Source organism: Egretta garzetta, unplaced genomic scaffold (assembly GCF_000687185.1).
Source record: "Egretta garzetta isolate BGI_Z169 unplaced genomic scaffold, ASM68718v1 scaffold641, whole genome shotgun sequence".
In the NCBI taxonomy this organism is placed as follows: Eukaryota; Metazoa; Chordata; class Aves; order Pelecaniformes; family Ardeidae; genus Egretta; species Egretta garzetta.
This window is the reverse complement of record NW_009258758.1, coordinates 593,583-613,319: the sequence shown is the minus strand read 5'-3', so window position 1 is coordinate 613,319 and position 19,737 is coordinate 593,583. Positions and strand designations below refer to the sequence as shown.

Here is a 19,737-nt window from a genome sequence, read left to right as displayed (position 1 = left end):
GCCCCCGTTTAATCAGCTGAGGAATACATAGGCCACAAACAGTTGCAGAGTAAATTATGTTGTTGGCCAGTCAGTAGATGCTGGACTGAAAAGTCCAGACATTGAAGGGGTACCTGGTGCTGCTACAGTTGCAGTGCAGTACACAGACGGTAGGAAATCACAGCTCATAGTTTCACAGCTCATGAAACATCTGGGTTTATACACAATTTGTGGTCAGGACGCAGTTATGCTCATAGGACTAATTAATTAGCTTAAAACACTCAGTTACATTCATGAAATGAGAGGACACAGTCTGAGCTACTATTTTTGGGCAGGAAAACAGTAAGCATTTTAACATAGTTCATATTCAGACAAGGAATATTACAGATGTGAAGAGAGAAGAGCGTTATTCAGAGTAAGAATCATCAGTTGCTAACAATAAAAAGATATTTCAAAACCTGACAATTAGAGTTCTAGCTCTGCATTTTGGATTAAACCAAGCTCACTGAATGAATATTATTTGTTAAAAATATGAGACCAAAGCAAAGTGCCACTGATCTGTAGGATGTGTTGTCTGGCAGTTGAGTAGGGAGCGGTGGGAACCTAGATTGGTCAAAGCCTGACAGGGTAGGCTTCATCTTTATGGAAGCATGTTAAATGGCTTCTGGTTTCTAGAGCTGTTTAACAAAGCACAAAAATAATAATATGGAATTCCTAAAATGAAATACAAGGCACACCTGTTGGATGAGGTATACCAAATCACACGTGAAAATAAATCTCATTTCCACAATGCCCTTGGAGGGGAATATTTCCTTTCTATGTCAGGTTCTGGTCCAGCAGCTTTCAGTGATGTGCTGGAACAAAAAACTGACACTCAGGCCCTTGGAAAGGTCCTTTCTGCATGTCCCTTTGGCAACTTGGCTGCAGATTTGCTCCTTGCTTCAAGCTGAGCCTCCTCACATGCCCTGACACTTGTTGTGCGTCTCTCTCTTGCCTGCCTTTGCAACCAGCCCTCCAGGAGGTCTCCAGGACCACTGTCCTTTGGGAACGGGCAGTGTTTTCCTCTTCTTAGAGAGGTCCACAGTGAGATGACTTACTTTTTTTTGTTTTTCCTGCCCACAAAAGGTACAACGTATAACAATTTTGCAGTGAATTGGGAATGTGTAGATTAACTCATCATAACCGCCATCATGTGGGGATACAGGAACTCCAAGGGTGTGGGCTGCTTGACCTGAAAGCCAACTGCTCTTCTTCTTTGTAAGGCTTAAGGAATTTGACCAGCTCAGCAGAAGGTAGAAAACCCTCTACCAGGATCAGCAGCTCTGGGCTTTCCCTTCCCCTTCTGTGCCAGATAAAACCAGGTGGCACCTCTGGGACTTGAGGAACGCAAACTGATGGAGTATGTGTGCATTTATTCAACAAGCAAACATTTGGTATTTGCTGCAACCAACTGTTGCCATGGCAATCATTAAGTGACTTTCAAAGATAAACTGCCAATGCTGTGAACTCTATTTACAGTCTCTCATGAATGTTAAAGAGGAGTGAAGAAAAGAGGAAAAGCATAAAAAGTCAAGGAAAAGGCTTTGAAAGACTGATGCTCACTGACAGCTGATGACTTGCAGGATGCGGGGTCTGATAACCCTCATAAGAGCTGATGAGACACAGAGGTTTTAAGTGACTTGGAGGCATTCCTAACATGCTACAGCTCAGCTAGTGCTTTTCACTTTATCTGCTTCTGATAGATGAGTTTATTTAACTTTTCTGCTTGAAACTCCTTGTGATATATCCAGTGAGGAAAAGCATCATTGTCAGCTTTTTAATCTCACATGTCTCATAACCTTTTCAACTCCATTTCCTCATGTTCATGAGGAATACTACAGAACAGTAATTAATATGCATTTAGCATCCTGGCAGGAAAGAGTCATTCAAAAAACTGTTAAAAAAACAGATTACTACCTTGTGCCCAGTTAAAGTATCTGAAGGGAATGCCACCACTCCACTGCCAGCCGCTATTGAGATTCAGGCTGTTAAGCCCAATCCAGAGAGAGGATCTCTTGCTGTCAATCAAATCTAGGTAACCAAAAGAGTTGAATTCTAATGAGATTCATTAGGAAATACTCTGCATTTTCCAAGTTTGGAAGAATATAATAAATGTCTGCTTAGCGATTTTTAACTTCAGGACAGAATCCATGTTTACTGGCAATAAACTCAGTGAGTTTGTTCTGTAGGTAAAGGGCAGAGAATGATAAAAGGCTATTTTGCATATTAGTTTCTCTGCATTTAATGCTATTCTTCAGTGATATGTAAGCAATAAGCTTTGAAAACTGAAATGCTGAATTGCTATTATTAATAAGTTTGCTTGAGTGTAATGCAACTGATACATGGCCTTCGTTCTACAGAGTCTGTGCATAAATGCAGAAAGTCTTGAGATTTTTAATAGCGTTTTGTATAAAATTTGTATGGTGTTTCAAAAAATCTATTTCATTAGATATATGTGAAGAACACTGATTTCTTAACGCAGAAGTCATGTAATGACTGCCTCCTCTAATGACTTTCCTTCTTGTAAGGCCCCTTTCTGGGACCTTTCTGGTGTTTTCTGACCTTGGGCAACTTTGGCTTAATTAGCTAGAAATTCTCAACTTTCTTTGAAAAAAGTAATAACTATAGAAATAATTTCAAACAGCAATTCCACAACTTACAGAAGTCCCACCTATAAAAAGCTTAATTTACAGTAATTGTGCTATTTCTCTAGCTATACTATTACAATGCTATTCATTGTAATGTGATTAAAGCACTGAAACATTTGTAATCTGTCAAAAAAACTTAGACACTCTTTTTACAGTGTCTTGCTTATTAGTTCACCTCTTAGATACATTTGTTCATGTAGCTCTGTGACACTTAATAATTCCGCATTCTGCTGCTGGCAGCTCTTCCTTGCTTGGTGCCACGTGAGAGCTGACTGGTAGTTTATCTGGTAGTAGGTTCCTGTCAAAGGATCTGTCCTCCAAAATCTGTCATTGTCTGTGTGAGAGAAAGGAGATTTAGTATTGCAGTCTGTTATAAACATCCTACACCAAATGTTATGAGAACATTTAACTGCAAGCGTACTAGTGAAATGAGATTCTGGAGCAAATAAGGCTCAGAGCCCCAAACCCCATACTCTTCTGTAAGCTTGCTCTTTGTTAAGTAACAGAGGGTTTGCAATTGACATTAGCAGAGATGGGCTTTTCATAATTTATTTTCAGTTTCCCCATCAAATCTGATAATCTCCAGGTGAAAAAAAAAAATAGTGTAAAGAGATCAATAAAGCAAAACTGCACCTTGGTCATTATCTGCTCTGAAAACCTATTCAGCAGCTAATAGGCTACGCCCGAATTAATTCTTGGCTGAAATACAACTGAAATGCAAACATTTGCAATGATGGAAAGTTTGCTTTTAAAACTATGCCATCATTAATTACATTTGCAACACTACAGGCTTGGGGAAGAGTGGCTGGAAAGCTGCCCAGCAGCAAAGGACCTGGGGGTGTTGGTCAATAGCTGACTGAATATGAGCCAGCAGTGTGCCCAGGTGGCCAAGAAGGCCAATGGCATCCTGGCTTGCATCAGAAATAGTGTGGCCAGCAGGAGCAGGGAAGTGATCGTGCCCCTGTACTCGGCACTGGTGAGGCTGCACCTTGAATACTGTGTTCAGTTTTGGGCCCCTCACGACAAGAAAGATGTTGCATTACTGGAACATGTCCAGAGGAGAGCCACAAAACTGGTGAGGGGTCTAGAGCACAAGTCTTATGAGAGGCTGAGGGAACTGGGGTTTGGCCTGGAGAAGATGAAGCTGAGGGGAGACCTTATCACCATCTACAACTGCCTGACAGGAGGTTGTTGTGAGGTGGGTGTTGGTAGCTTCTCCCCTGTAACAAGCAATAGGACAAGAGGAAATGGCCTCAAGTTGCTCTAGGGGCGGTTTAGGTTGGACATTAGGAAAAATTTCTTCACTGAAAGGGTTGTCAAGCATTGGAATAGGATGCCCAGGAAAGTGGTTGAGTCCCCATCCCTGGAGGTATTTAAAAGACGTGTTGATGTGGTGCTTAGGAACACGGTTTAGTGGTGGACTTGGTAGTGTTAGGTTAACAGTTGGACTCAATGATCTTAAAAGTCTTTTCCAACCTACATGATTCTGTGATTCTATGATTTTTTTAAAATGTATTCCTTATTTATAGTTTGCATGTGGTTTAGGTAATTGGAATTTAGAAATTGTCTTCTGAGAGCTCACTGTTAGCAAAACTGTTCCCTGGGAAGTGCTAATAAGCTGTGATTATAACTTGCTCTAACTTTCTCTTTTGTTGAGGAAAATATATTTAATTTCTTGAATGATTCATTAGAAGAAATATTTTCTAATTTTTATTTTGTTTCTTTATTGCTGATTCACTTCAGATTTTTAACATTTTTTTTTTTAATTGTAGACTCAGGTGTTAGTGATAGTATCCCAACAATTTTATAATGCCAAATACTTCACATTTGCCAATTTATATCGTGAGGATGTTCTGGGATCTTTCAAGCTACTGCATGCAATATTGCCCCAGGAAGTAATTTTCAGTAATATCAGTGGAAGTGTTGGCGATAGTTTGTGGTTGATAATGAGTTGAACCTAGTTTCCCAGTGCAATACTCCTATCAAAATGACAAATAGTGAGTCTGAAGTAGAGCATTGAAAAATTAGGTTTGAGGCAACATTTTTTAATATCTTCATTAACACTGTATTTTGATGTCCTTCATCTTGCACTCAGATGCACATACATTTATCTGTTCAGATAATGTTATCTTGTATTGTTATCTGAAACATTACAGGGGAAAGTCTGATGATTCTGCTATTTCAGTAAGACCTTTGAGCCAATCTTCTTATTTTATGTCTTTCAGAAAATAAACTACATTCTCGCATGGACTGTAAGCCAATCTTGTGATACAGAACAGGGACTTGCATAAGTAGAAAAAGTTATAGTACTGTTACCACAAATAGCAATGAGTCAAGGAGAATTAGGCTATGAGTATTGCCTCAATTTTCAGATTATTTTATGCTGAATGCAATCATATTTAAAGCATACTGGTCTTTTCCTGGGTGTTAGCTACTAATGGACACATGCAGACAACTTTCAGCCTGACTGTAGACTCATAGGAAACATTTTTGTTTCTTCTGTAAGGAATGTCATGGCATGGCAGAGACATTTTTGAGTAAAATAAAGTCATTAAAAGGTTTTTCACTTCCATGTTCCTGACAGTGTCTCAGTATTGATATATTTACCTAACAGTGTTGTGTTATAGCATCTGTGTCAGCATTTGGGACTTACTGCCAGTTGGACAGAACCCATACAAATGGTCCGTGTCGAAGTCAGGAGTTGTTGCGCACCAGAGCAAGCCATCTGACCTGCCGGCAGACGTGCAGCCGGCGTGCCATCTACCACTCAGCTGGAAGGGGAAGACACATGGAGCTCCATTGGCATTTCCTAACAGTGTAAACACATCTGAGGGGGCAAAAGAGAAATGATAATATTGGTACAGGAATCTAGGGGACCTGATTCTCTACACATCTGTACTCTCCACAAGGGTATGCAGAGAAAGTGCTACAAGTGTTACACCAGTGTAACTGGGGACCTACTGTCACCAGCAGTGTCTTCGAAGGAAGTTCTGGGTAAGTCTTGCAATTTACCATTTACTTATGATGTTGCCAGCTGTAGTGGCTGGAAATAGAACAATTTCATACTGTAATCAAGAACTCTGAAAAAAAGTAGTGATTTTTGTCCCATATATTTAAAAATAATTTTCTAAAAATAGCATTATTTTGTTTTTCATGTAGCTTAACTTTCTGTCATTCACTAAAAAAAAAAAATAATCATTGATTTAACTACTAAATATTGTGGGATTTTTTGCCATCTGAAATCTTGTAGAGGAACGGAATGGTAGTGTGCTTGAAATATTTACTACAGGAGTATTAAAGATTTTTGCCTTTTATCCCTTCACCCAATGCTAATACAATTTCACTAGCACTAGTATACAGTTAAATAAAGCACTTTGATTAAAGCTATCAATTAAAAATAGCCTAGATCCACCTTTTCCTTTAAAAGTAAAGAAAATAATGCGCATTTTGCACATACTACATTCTCTCTAAAGCTAAGCACCTCTGTGTTTCCAGGGTGGAGGAACGCAGGCCTGAGTATGTTAACAAATCATCCTCCAGTCCAACTCTGCCTGAGGTGGAACTGCTGATGTTAGACTAAGGGGAGCAGAAATCACAGAACCTTGTCCGTGAGGCAAACAAGTGCGTTCAAGAAACCATCAAGATTAACTTTGGATTTAAACTTTACCTTCATGGCCTTTAGAACACAAATCAACTGTGGTTCCATAGATCTTCCATTTATTCCTCATTGCAGATCCTGTGTTCAGCACAATATTGTCTTCTTTTCTTTTGCCAGCACTGAGAAATAAATATTCCCCTTGGATTGCCAAGGTTGCATTTCTGCACTCCCATTTCTGGAATTCACTTTGCTTGTTGCAGGGATACAAAGAAATTTTAGCCTGATTTTGCTTGTAGGGCACTCCCAAACATTGTGCAAATGCCACACTCATCACCTGGTGATCAGACACCCACCTGAATTTTTGTAACTCAGTGTTTTTGTTGCAAGCAGCCGTTCTGACTTCATGAGAACTCTGAGCAATTAAACAAAACTCAGTATCCTCATTGTATATTAAGAATATTTCATTGTCTGCAAAACAAAATAATCAGAATTAATATATTCATGGGAAGCACATGGCAAGGAGAGCTTGTGAGGAAAGACGGGCTGTTGATTCTATGCTGACCTGACTTATGTCAGGAGACTAAATCTGAGTGACTTTTGCCAAGATCAAGCAGCATTTTCAAGACTTTTATTTCCTTCTGGGGGGGGAAAATAAGTGCAGCTCATGTAAATACAATACAGAGGAATAAGAGCACATAAAATACATTACAACAGCTTCAAAAATGTCATCACTATAATGGAATTTTCATGAGTATAATGGATTTTATTTTCTAAATCCCTCCTGAGATATACATTTCTTTCAAGATTTCCAAAAGAGACCTTACTGAAGGTTTGGAAGTTTGCCATCGCTTCATGCACTATAGATTTAGCTCATGTTACATACGTCTCCACGGGGCTGCATTTGTGCTTACTACAGTTAGTGAGTGAGCCTTCTGTGACTTGCTCCATCTGTAATTGGCATGTTCTGTTATTATTGGTTGGGTTTGGGGTTTTTTCAGGATGAAAAACTATGGAACAGTGACTTGTTATCTTGGCTTGTTCCAGTATCCTCTCATTAGTAGATCTATCATAAGAAGTCAACATAACTCATGCAATCAAATCATAAACATTCTCACAAGAACCAACAGCAGGCAGTATAGAGAGGTAAGGATACTATGGGGGGGGTGTGTGTGCCTGTGCGTTGTTATGGAAAGACAACATGTGAATGCTAAACAAGCTAGCTAACACTCCCAAAAGATTATAGGCAGCCTCATTTAGTAATCTGTCAAGACAAAAAGGCCCTGGGAAGGGCTGCCCTGGACTGCAGTTGTACTGCTGACATGTAAAGCAGGTCGTTCAGTGCTGGGCATCGGTCCGTGAACACAGCTGCCTGCTTTTCAAAATGTCAGGTAGCATACAGCTCCCACTGACTTTGGGTCATGAGGGAGTGAAATTTGGACTACATGGAATATTCTAGGACCTATGGGACAGGAGGGCAAGGCTTTGCCCTTCAGTTCTCCATGCTTCAAAGCCCCATCTGGAAACAGAGATGTAGCATCACCCCTGTATCCATCTGAGAGATTAACCACCTTAAGGGACAGTGAGATACCCTTCCAAACACTAAAGTAAACTTGTAGGACACAGTAGGATGTTAGGGCACAGACAATGCTTAGTGGTGAACAGAGCAGAAGTGTCTGGGAAATTCTGGGAAGCTATGACAGGAAGAAAAGTTCTTGTTAGGATATCTGTATTTAATGCTTGAGCTTTCCCAAGAAGGCCCTGTATTACTTTGACCAGTTTAGTAATCTGTGGAAGTTTCACTTCTTCAGATCTAAATTTGGAGCTAAGACCTAGTTTCTTCTTTCCTTGTCCATGCAGACAAAGAATTTTAAATCTTATTAAATCTTTTATTTCTTACAGCTAACTAACTCACTGCTTCGTGTAGTGACCTAAATTTCAGCTATTGCCCCTTGTAGTATTTTGGGGTCTAATAGTAGGAGTTCTTGCTGGAAACTGTGAGGTTCGTGCTTGGGTATCATGCATTTGTATCCCAGCTCGCAGAGCAGAGGGGAGACTCCCCTTTTTGCACAGGCTAATGCTGCCACAGCTCAGACAGCACAGTGTCTGCTTTCGGAAACTGTGATTTGTACCCCGCTCCCCCACAAATTTAATGAATTGAAGATAAAGAAAAAATGTCCTTGAACCTTATCACCATCCTCACATCAAAAGGGAGCTGCAATCTGTCTTCAGAGCCTTAACTACTCGTCTCATCCTTACTCTGAAAGCTGTACTGGTTATTGCAGAGCTGTTCTTGACTCTGATATTTTTAATACTTTTTTCACTGCTCAGCCACAGTATTACATTTCACACCAATCCACAAATTCCACCTCATCCCACACAACCTCATCCTAAGGCTAGGAGATACACATACAGCATCCCCTTTAATTCCTTTCTCTTTTTCATTTTTTGTAACTCAGTCACATATAGAAACACGGACTATGAAGCACACTGTGAAGATCATCCACTTCACAGAGCAGACATGACCAATAGTTAAGTTGTATCCAAAAGGAATCTTTATCCACATATATGACTCTGTCCTGACCTCTGATTCCCAGCTTTACTCCATCTTGACTCTTCCCCTCTTTAAAAGTGAACCAACATCTCTGTATCTGCATGTTTTTTAAACTTCTGTGGGCCACTACAGTTAGGATGAATATAAAATCCAGCACAGTCAAGCTGCGTGAAAATCTGAAAGAGCCTGAGAAAGAAGCAAAACAAAAATGCCCACTTTCACATCCATTTTTGCAGGGGATAAAAAACAAAGACTCACCGGGTGTCTGAAAAGCAGTATGAACGAAAGAGAGGAAAACTAAGGCTGTAGAAAAAGTCAAGTGTTTCATTTCTTTCTTCTTATTCACAAAGAGATGAGCTGAAATGAATTGCTGCAGTAGAAGTCCTTAAGGAACCAGTTGGCATTGGCTCCTTCTCAGTTTTGGAGAGTTTTAGCTGAAAGAGAAAACTCTGGGCTCTAAATAAGGAAATATCCTGTCACATGTGGCATTTTGAAATCTATAAATAATTACAAAATTCAAACTTTGCATTTTAAATTGGCATTTCTTTCCATTCAAATCCAAGTGGCAAAGTTTGAACAGTTCAACATCATTATTCTGAAATATTTTTAACTTTCTTGGTTCTTCTCTGGGATTGTGAAGTCCTGACTCTCAGAGACAAAGAAGCAGGGAGTACATTTTAAATGGATGTACTTAATTTCTCATACATACGTACCTGGGAAACTCAGAAAAAATATATACAAATTGCTTAGCCAGATAGGTCTTCACTGCTACAAAAGATGTATTTATTTAATTTGATGCACCGAGCAATGTCAACAATTTCAGTGTGAAAAACTAACCCAGACAAGACTATTTAATTTTGCTTGGTAACTTGACAAACTGGGAGCTATGTACACACCTGAATTTTATCTTCTCCAATTTAGGTAAAACTGCTGTGCTGTTATTTAATGTGAATTTATCTCAGGAGAACCAATACAAATTAGCCAAATCTTTACAGATCTTTCTGTTAACCTGTGATTTTCACAACAAATCTGCCTTCCAAAATTACTTAATCCATAAAGTAGAAATGAATTTTAATACTTAATAATTCTTTGTTTGTACCAAGTGTAAATGAGACAAGCAAAGAGGAATATTCTCAAACATTACAAATGAGCTGTAGTCCTTTATTAAGTGGAAATCAACTTCATCTGTGATGCAAAATCCCTTATTTGTTTTGAAGGAAAAGGAAGAAAGATATTCAGCTGAAATTGCCCTTAGAATTTTCTCTCATTTTTCATGGCTTTATTTTGAAGACAAATTTTACAATATATTTTTCAAGGGCAAGACATCACTTAATGTGAGAGAAGAAACCCATTCACAGAGTATAGGGTCTTCAGAGCTGTGTTACCAACATCGACTATCAAAACATCAAAATTATAAATAATGATATTATTATAGGTTTAGTTTCTTTTTCATCTGTTTACTCTTTTCATTTGCCTTGCCTTTATTGTTAGCCATCAGACAGCACTGAATCCAACTCAGTGTCAGTATTTACAAAAAAGATAAATATGGATACGTGTTGTAACTTACATGAAAGACAAAAAAAAAAGGTGTAAGATCAAGGGGACTGTCAGTAAAAGTAGTTTGAGTACAGAATGCCCTTCATTCCCTATCCTCTGCAATATGTTTTGTTTGACTGCAATATCTACGAACTAGAAATCCAATGTCATATGAATCTGTCCTTCTCAAGGACCTCTCTTATACAGTTCATATGCACTTTCTAAGGGTCTGTTTTTTCCCTGAGATCCTGGGGATATTTTTTTTTATTCAGTCTGTCATAGACAACCTAGAATCCATAGAAAACTTAAATAGCACAGTAACCTTTAAAGCACTTCACTACCAAGATACTGTGATGTGCCCCGCTGCCTTACTGGCCTGTAGCATGGGTACAGAACCCAGTTGCCAGTCCATGTATCAGAGTTGGAGGACAGTAAGAGAAGGCATCCTAAAATGAGCAATCAAAATGAAATAAAACCAGGAATTGATTCTTCCAGCTTAATTTGGCATCCAGTTTATTTTATAGTTTATTATGTTTCTTTTTAGTCATATGCCTTGTTCATGTTTCTGTTTCCTCCTGTTAGCCTCTCTCTTAAGGTAAATGACTCATTAGATCACCAAACCGTATAACATCTCTGCATGCTAATTAAACCACACTGAAGTATTATTATGTAAGATATAGATCCTTTATTGATATAGTCTCATATTCATAACTGATACAAAACATTTAAAGTCATAGAATATGACTGAACATTGGCAAAGATTTACTCATTTTGCAAAATCCAAGCTGAAGCCATGAATGAAGGATAAGTATTTGCAAGGAAGATACTTGTGTAGAGTGTGAAACAGGGGCAATAATGGGGAAAAACAATAAATGTAGACCTCTGTTCATTCCAAACAGCATTTTATTTGAGTAAGAGTATGCACTCTTCAGTACGCTGTGGTGAGAGATATTCTCAAAGTGCATGCTTTGGGGCTGAGTCCTCTGCAGAGAGAGTGCTCGCTCTATGGCTGCCCTTGACTCACAATGCGATGCTGCCACAGATCTCTCAAAAAGAGATAACACTGGGTATTAATCCGTAACTTTTAAATCTAAATTCATAGTATTTCTGCTATTTGTCATGCTTATTTAACTAGCCATTTTATACAGTACTGGGTCTTAGTCCTGAGAGTATTTCTTGAAGAGCATAAAGCAATAGCTCTTAATCCATTCCAAAGGAATAATTGCTAATTTTAGTTCATAGTGTCTGTTAGGTGCATGGAACTTTTACTAAGATATCCTTTGTTCCAACTAGATTTTTCTTTAAGCTTAACCATGTAGTTTGGCTGTGTTATCCCATTAGACAACGCTGTGTTCATTTTTTTCTTTGTCATTTGTAGAATCTTTTTCATCATCCTTTCCAGTTAGGACATGGCTGGATTCTAGCAGTGTGCTGTACCGCCTTGCCTCTCTTTCAGTCTCACTTTGAGTTTTGATCTTGAATAAGAAATAAATCATGAAGCCCATCCCTAATAAAACGATGAGGACCAGAGTAAGTAACATCCACATATTCATGTGATCATGTGCTTTGTCCTTTTGGGCGTCTGTAAATAAACACAAAGCAAGTAGAAGTGGGTGTATTGTAGCCATAAATAAATATGAAGAATACTGAAAACTATTGGTCTAATTCCCCCCTTAATTACCAGGATGTTAATCAGCAACCCACATTTATGAAGGAAATGGAATATAACCTCAACATCTCCTGGCCTTCTTCCATTGTTCTCTTGGGGCAAGGGTAGGAGGGTGGGCAAAGAAGCTATGATAAGTACGGTGTAGGTGTTAGTGAATGGGATTTTTTAGGTTAAGTGTTTTATTAAAAATACATCATAATGCCTTTGTGTCAATCCCCCTTATATAAGCATGTGAAAGAAGGAGCAAAGCAGGGGTCATCAGTTTACCAAAGCATTTATTTATCCTGAGATGCCCTAAGTGTCTCATAGGTACTGCTAAATTATGCTGGGAATGAATTCAATGGCAACTAAGTAAATTAAGCTCATATAAATACATATATAAATGACAAATAAACAATAAAGACCAATTCATAAAAAACCCGAAGCATTTATTTTCATGTCTCTGAAACTATTGGGAAGGGAAAATAAATCCTACCTTCCACATTTGCAGCTGCTTTATGAATAGCTGTCAAAGATAAAGACAACTGTTTAGTCAAAACCTAAAAAGGTCACATTTTCATCCTGACAGTTTAATGTTAGCAGAAGGTCTGGTGACCTGTGCATCAAGGTTACCTCATCGCTTCACCTGTAAATACATTTGCTAAATTAACAGAGATGAAAAGGTGCGGTTGTTTTTAGCCTGATATTCACTGTAATAAAACTGCAGTGTTTTGCATATTGAAGCCCCCTTCTTGCTTATTTTTTAATATCCAAAGAATCGCCAAGCACAGGTAGTTTCTGACTGGTTTAGATGGACTCTGTCTTCTCCCCTGGCTAATAAATCTTGCCTTCTTCACTGGGTCTGCATGCCTGCGGAGACTGGGAAAAATTTGATCAAATGCTGAGGATATTTGACAGTTTTCCTGCACTGCACACAATTCCTTGGAGACCCAGCAGATTTTAATTCACCGTAATTCATTTGCATCTGTAATTACATTTATAAGCTCAAGCTTTCTTATGCAGTTTTTCCAGGCCAGGCAAAGAGGGCGCCAACTGCAAGATTTTTCTCAGCGCGCTGCGTGCAAGCTGGATGATGGCCAGCGCAAGAGCAGATCTTCCCCACGGGCAGTGGGAGCTGCGGGGAGAGTTGGAGTGTGCGTTCCAGCCTAGGAAGCACCAGGAGGTGGGCTGCTGCAGCAGAAACATAACAATGCATTAAGCTCAAGCGTGTTTCTGAGCATGAAGGAAGGGAAGCTGTTAAACTGCTCCTCAGAAGGATGCTGAGCTCACCATAATATAATATTTGCTTGTGCTGAAACCCCGTTCTGCTGGAGAACCTCGCTTCATGGAACATTCTCTGTAACTTGGCATTCAATGTGGGGGCTACTCACAGTCGAACCCAACAAATAAATTATGTGTTGACACTGAGTTTCTGCTTTCTGATATATCTGGTAACAAAGAATTAGCTTTCTGTAGTGTCTATTGCTCTGACTACCCAAAGAAAGTTAGGAGTTGCCCAAAAAGGAGAATTTTCCTCTGAAGAAAATGCTCTGACATTCGTATGAGTGTGTATGACTGCTTTCCCCACCAGCTGCAGATTTGCTCTGGGAGAGGAAAGGACAGAACCTCAGAAACATCCCGAACCTCAGGGTTGCGAAACAGGGCAGGAAATCATACTTTTCTGCAGAATTAACAGTTAAACTCCAAAATACCACATGGCTGCTTGGCTCACGACATTCTGATATTTCTATTTCCTGACCAAAGCAGATGGTGCTCAGTTACACAGAAACATAATATGAAAAAAAAAAGCAAACCAAAACTCTTCTACTATTTTCAAAGGTCACTATACGCACTCTGGATCATGCTTCTGTTCTGTTATTATTTAAATGGAGTTGCTTCATCCATCGTGTACTGGAACAGCATGTGTCATAGCACAGCAAGAGGAAGAAAACCAAATTATTGATGCAACCTTTGTTCCATAGAAAGTGAACATGAATGTTAGCAGGAAAATATGAGTGTATGATGGAGGGGAGCAAAATGATAAAGGAGTTAAAAAAATTTCCAGAAAATATTGATCATCTTCCATTAATAATTGAATATTCATCACAGAATGCAAGAAAATTTGAAGTTATGAAGCAATAAAACATGAACAGGGCAGATAAAAAAGAGGCAACTCTATATTTAATTTTGTTTGTCTGAATGCTGAAACAGGTGATAAGAAAGACTGTAAATACAGTGGTTTATGTCTGTCTTCTGTAATGACCATATTGTGCTATTAGTACTGAAATAAAACCATAAATATCAAGAGCAAATATTAAAGAAGTCACTTACTCTTTGGTTTCTTACAAATAAAACTCCTTTGGGAAGAGCAAGGAAGGATACTCCAGTAGCCAGAGGACGCAGACAACTCCACGCAGTAATCAAGCTGGTCCTCCGAGGGCTGTCCTTCACCCCAGTTCACAAAGGCTAAGGCACTGTTGTCTTGCCAAAGCAGCTGCCCTAATATTGCAAACGTTAGTAGTAATATTAGTAGTTCCGCATCAAAGATCTTCACCAATATTAGTGAATATTAATATTAGTATTTTACTCAGCCTAATCAAGAAATACTACTTTCTTCAAAAATTCCATCTGTGGTTATTTTCTAATGCATTTTATTTATTTTTATTCTCCTCTTAAAAAATATAATTTGTTTTCCAAATTATGATTTGCAGATTTACCAATCATAACTTAGTTTTAATTTACATATCCCCATTGTCTAGGGTAATAAATTTCTAAAGTTTCAAACAAAAAGAAATAAAGGTAGGCTTTATTTTTCATTTATAAATTATTATTTAAGCAGCAATCACTGAAAATCAAGCAACTTTTACTGTAGCACTTAAACACATGGTTAGTTAAAACATTTCTTTTTTGCATAAACTTTGAAACAAAAATTTCGAAGTATTAACGACTTAAAATGATCTAAAAAAAAAATCCTTTCTGACTGTGGATTGACAGTAGTGTTGTTTTCTTCCAGGTGCATGTTTTCTATTGCACTCTTTTTCTGGTAACCAGCAGCCTAATTCTCTCCATACAGAGATACAGAGAAGCTCAATGCTGTGGGCTCCAGCCAAACACCCGCAACTCCCACAGAGGTTCTCCCCAGCCGTGAGAAGATGAGAGCCAACTGGGACATGTTCCCCACTGGGCACAGAGCAAACAGGGTGGGAAAGACTTTCTCACAGACCAGAAATAGGAGATGTCCTCAGGGAGAGCTGAGGTCAGAGGGATGGATACATGTCACTATCTGTGGTCCTCTGTGAAGGACCTTGGTGTCACTGCAAGCATAAACAGCTGTGCAAAATTATCATTGAATACAGCAGTTCCTGGATCAATCAAATTTAGAAATTAAGCCCCATGATTGCCTCAGGTAAGGACAGCTGAAATTACATGAAATATCTTGCTTTCTTAAAAAACAGTCTCTTCTGTGTTGTGCCTCTCAAGAGATATTCCTGTCACCTCTCCACATTTGCTACTGAACCAGATATAAACAAGAGATTTGAATTGAGGCATGAAATATCCAAGACCCATAACTGAAGCCAAGCAAATTTCTTTTCTACATATCTTATTCGTATTTCTGTGCATTTAATGAAGTCTATTTATGACTATTTATAGAAGTTAAAAGAGTTACCATTTACATTTCTGTATATTCCTATCCAAAAGCCACTTGTCTTGCTTGTGTATAAGTCTGCATGCTCTACTAAAAAGTTTGATTCAGCCAGATCTTCTACAGAAGTCAACATACCACCTATAAGAAAACCAACAGAAGATGATTGGAGGTGTCCCCTGCCATAGAAGTCAGTGCTAGTTTCAGCCTTTGGTATAGGATAAGGCTAATAATAAAACCTCTATGGCTGGTAGGGAGTAAGAAAGGATTTAAATAGAGATCAGAGAGTAGCGTTAAGCTGTCGGGGAACAGCACAGACATGTCATCAGAAATGAAAGACATGGAAGGACAGTGAAGGTGACGATTTTTAAACACCAGGCAAAGTGTACATTATTTTCCAGTGATTGGACAATATTTTTCATAGGTATTATGGATGATTATTTATTTGTTCATTATGGTTTGAGAGGATATTATGTAGCATGTAATATTGCACAACAAACAAATTTGCAATTCAAACTGAAGTATTAATTTTTCTGGCAATGGTGGTGGAGGAAGAGGGCTAAGAGGATCTAAAAAGATATGAAACAAAAGACCCATTTCTTTTGGGCAGTGTAGTGCTTCTCTTTCTCTTTCACGGCCTCCTGAAGCATGGATGAGGTAGCTGATGATTCAGCAGCATAGATGGAAGAGGGCCAAAGAGCTGTTCATGGTCTTGGCCAGGACTAGATGCCTCTGAGATGGGGGAGGGAAGCGTTTGCCCTCCCCTGGCTCTGCAGGCTGCCAGGGAGCCCTGCTGGTAGAGCGAGGGCTTTCAGACAGAACATGCAACTTTCAGATCACACACCCCACGTTAAAAATAAGTGGTTGTTATTACGGTATTTACTTCTGCTCTCATGTAGGAAGAGATTTGGAAAGGAAGGGATAAGGTTGGAAAGAAGTTAACCCATTTTAAAATCTTACTAAAAAGAGAAATTTTAGTGAATGAAGAAATGTGACAAGAAAAAAGCACAGCTGGAAAAAAAAAGACAAGGAAAATTGATCACCTTAATTGCAACGTAACTGAAAAGCAAAGAGCATCAACTGTGAAAGATAAATGAGACATTGATTACCTTTTTAAATATGTGTAGATTTTGCAACATTAGTTTTCAAGACTTTTTAAAGTGATTTTTTTTATGTCAAGATTGAAATTCTATCTTTGTGCAAAAATAATAATTACCTGATTGAATGCACCAAGTCACAGACTGAGCCCAGCTCATTTCATTGGCATTGAAGTTATAGCAGTGGCTTCGGAAAGGAATCCAAGATATGTGATCAGATTCAGGACATTTTCCAATATCCTGTGGGGGATCAGAAGGAAGTACGTCTGCAAGAAAAGGGATATTATGGATGCTTTCATTCAGTAGGGACTGCACTTTATATCTTCAGATATAAAATCAAGTTTAAAAAAAAAACAACCTTTCTTAAAGCTACTTAAAATTTTCTTCAGCAGACAGTGCTAGAATTATCAGTGACTCTTTCAAGATTGACAGTGGGGAGCAGAACTGCTCAGTCACAGCTGAATGATTCAATGTGAGCCTGTGCTCTTCTGTGTTACCAACTACATTGGACTTGGACTGTCTCAAGGATATTTGAGTACTCAGAGGTTTTTGGTTCTAGTTTATTTTATTATAACAAAAAAAATTTTGTGTAAATAGAAGCTACAGTAAAAATCAGAAAAAGAAAAGCTGGAAAACTCCCAAACCCTCAAGAGGTTCAAATAAAAATTTGATTTTAAATGAAACATCATCTAAATCATAATTTACTGTGGAAATTTCCCATTTTAATATTTTCCTCAAGATAATAATCCTTACATGAAATTTCTGAAAAGCTTTAACTCTGACAATGTGTGGAACAATCTGAAGGTCATTGAATATTTACGTTGTAGCCCCTCATTTTCCTGCAAGCAATGACATTATGGAATGAAAGATTAACACTGTCAGTTAGTACATGCATTTTTAAAACAAAAATTGCAAATGAACAGATATGACGTTCAGAGTCTGGGAAAGAAATAAAAGAAAAACTACACAAAAGCAGATCAAAAGAAACTCAGAATTTCCATTAACCCTGTGTCACTAGAGCTAACAGCGGTTGCTCTAATGCAAATGAGACAGCAAAAAAGTTCTGTCTCATCTTAAGGTTTACCTGTAGCTTTTAATTTATAGTGTTCCTCAGTGAGAACCATAGAATCACTGTTAAGTATGAACTTCTGTTTGGGCTGGTAATGGACTCTTTTCCCAAGATACAGCTCTTCCTTCTTTCCCCAATTATTATAATCTAATAACAGTGAAGCTATAACCAGTGTATGAACACTGCTTATGTAGAAGGAAGAACACTTATTTTATACTCAGTGGACTTTAGTGATTAAAATCCTTCCCACAAAATTCCTGTCAGCCAGAAGTTTCACATTCTAGACTTAAAGTGAAGTGTTTAGTACTCCCATGGTGTCTCTGTTCTGTCTGCCTGCGGCGTAGGGTAACTCCTATGGCAGCTATCGCTGCAGTCCAGTAAAATGGCAGTATCTTGGCTGGTGAATGACAACTCCATCAAAATAAAGCATTGTTCATGCAAAATAAAGGTATTGACATTACATACTCAGGCTCACTATTCCTTAATATATACTTAGAAATTTCTATTTCAGTCAAAGCCGATTGAGCAAGGTTTCTGCCATAAAACCGAAAGTCATCACCATAGCTTACCCTCAGATTTTTTGCAGACAGGAAAATGTTTTTCATTACAAGGCACTGTTTTCCAGGTCCCACGGAGCTCTAGATAGACACAAGCTACCTTCTGTTTTGGTTCTCCATAGTACCACTTAGAAAAACTTATTTTCCTTTTATCGGTCCATCTATAATAGCCATAACTCTGAAAATGAAACAGACATTTGACAGAATTTGTCTACACTCCCATCTGCTGTTTCAAGGTAAGTGGATTTACACAAATGCACGTCATGTTAAAATTTTAGTTGAATCAGGACTCAGCAATGTAAAGTAAGACACAGCAGTATGCCTGCCCTGCTGAAACAGCCCATGAAGGTGTTTTGAAGGCTAAATGGTGCTTCCTGGGTGCTGCTGGTGCTCAGTCCCTTGTTGGGCAACATTGTGAGGTGGAATTACTGTCCCAGAAGAGTCAGGTCACCATGAAGGGCAACATGACCGCAGGAACATGAAAACCATGGAAAGCTCAGGTGGAAGTGGGTCTCGGAGCTGGCGGTCAAACAAGGGCTCTAAGCACAAGTGCAGTTTTGAGAAGAAATATTCAGGAGTAAACTGCAGCTATCACTATGAAAAATCTGACAAAAAATATCAGTTTCTTAGAAGCAAAAGATACACAGGAGCAGGAAGTCTTGAGTCTTTGTTTAGTCTCCCCCCACCCCAACTTTTTTTTTTTTCACAGGACAAATCAGAAGAATTACAAGGAAAAGGGAACAGACCCAGACAGAATATTGCTGACATTAAGAACTGAGGGATAAAGTGTGATCCCACCCTAGTGCCTACATGTGGCAAGAGGCCAGGTAGGCAAACCCTTCCTGAGCTCAGCACCGTCAGGGCAAGATTGCTGCCTGGGGTACAGGAGGAACCACAAAGCTTCACTATGCAACAGCAGGGCTGGCTCATTTATAAGAACCAGGAGAACATGTCTGGTGACCCGAACTTGATCATAACGGAATTTTAACTGTTTTCTAAACCATGGCTGTAAAAACAACCTTTGAGTAGAATTCACCTCTCCTAAAAATGGCCATCTAAAAGTTAACCAGGTAGTTTGACCTAAGTGTCTAAGATTCCCATAAAGTTAGTAGAGGCCTGCACTGTCAGAGGTTTCCATCCTTCTCCACTGCCTAAGATGGAGTTTAATGATTTAAGATGGATGCCGTTAAATGAAGCGAGTGCTGTCCACCAGTCTTAGGTTCCCAAATCTGTTCATGCTACAATTCTCCCTGCCAATAGTAATCCAATGATAGCATTTAACCGTACCACCTATCAATTTATTAATCTTACCACATTGCTGTTGAGCCCAATCCATAAGGGCTCTCCATATTGTGCTGCCTGCAGCAGCAGG

At 38.8% G+C, this 19,737-nt stretch overlaps 2 protein-coding genes across 2 annotated transcripts in view; both read right to left on the bottom strand.

Annotated features, from left to right (window-relative positions):
* LOC104135610 (macrophage mannose receptor 1) overlaps positions 1–9,213 on the bottom strand; it is a 32,976-nt gene extending 23,763 nt beyond the window's left edge. Inside the window, exons 1-5 of the mRNA XM_009649279.2 lie at positions 9,074–9,213; positions 6,334–6,732; positions 5,320–5,493; positions 2,842–3,000; positions 1,936–2,049 (exon numbers count right to left, since the gene is read on the bottom strand). Of these exons, the coding sequence (XP_009647574.1) occupies positions 1,936–2,049; positions 2,842–3,000; positions 5,320–5,493; positions 6,334–6,732; positions 9,074–9,143 (916 nt within the window). The 5' untranslated portion in view covers positions 9,144–9,213. The remainder of the gene's footprint in view (positions 1–1,935; positions 2,050–2,841; positions 3,001–5,319; positions 5,494–6,333; positions 6,733–9,073) is intronic.
* Positions 9,214–11,520: 2,307 nt separating this feature from the next.
* The window catches only part of LOC104135619 (macrophage mannose receptor 1), a 33,343-nt gene continuing 25,126 nt past the window's right edge, over positions 11,521–19,737 (bottom strand). The window contains 7 exon segments of the mRNA XM_035888993.1: positions 11,521–11,933; positions 12,496–12,525; positions 14,331–14,498; positions 15,667–15,783; positions 16,859–17,005; positions 18,378–18,543; positions 19,677–19,737. The exon segment at positions 19,677–19,737 is cut by the window's right edge and continues 81 nt beyond it. Coding sequence (XP_035744886.1) covers positions 11,689–11,933; positions 12,496–12,525; positions 14,331–14,498; positions 15,667–15,783; positions 16,859–17,005; positions 18,378–18,543; positions 19,677–19,737 — 934 coding nt within the window. The 3' untranslated portion in view covers positions 11,521–11,688.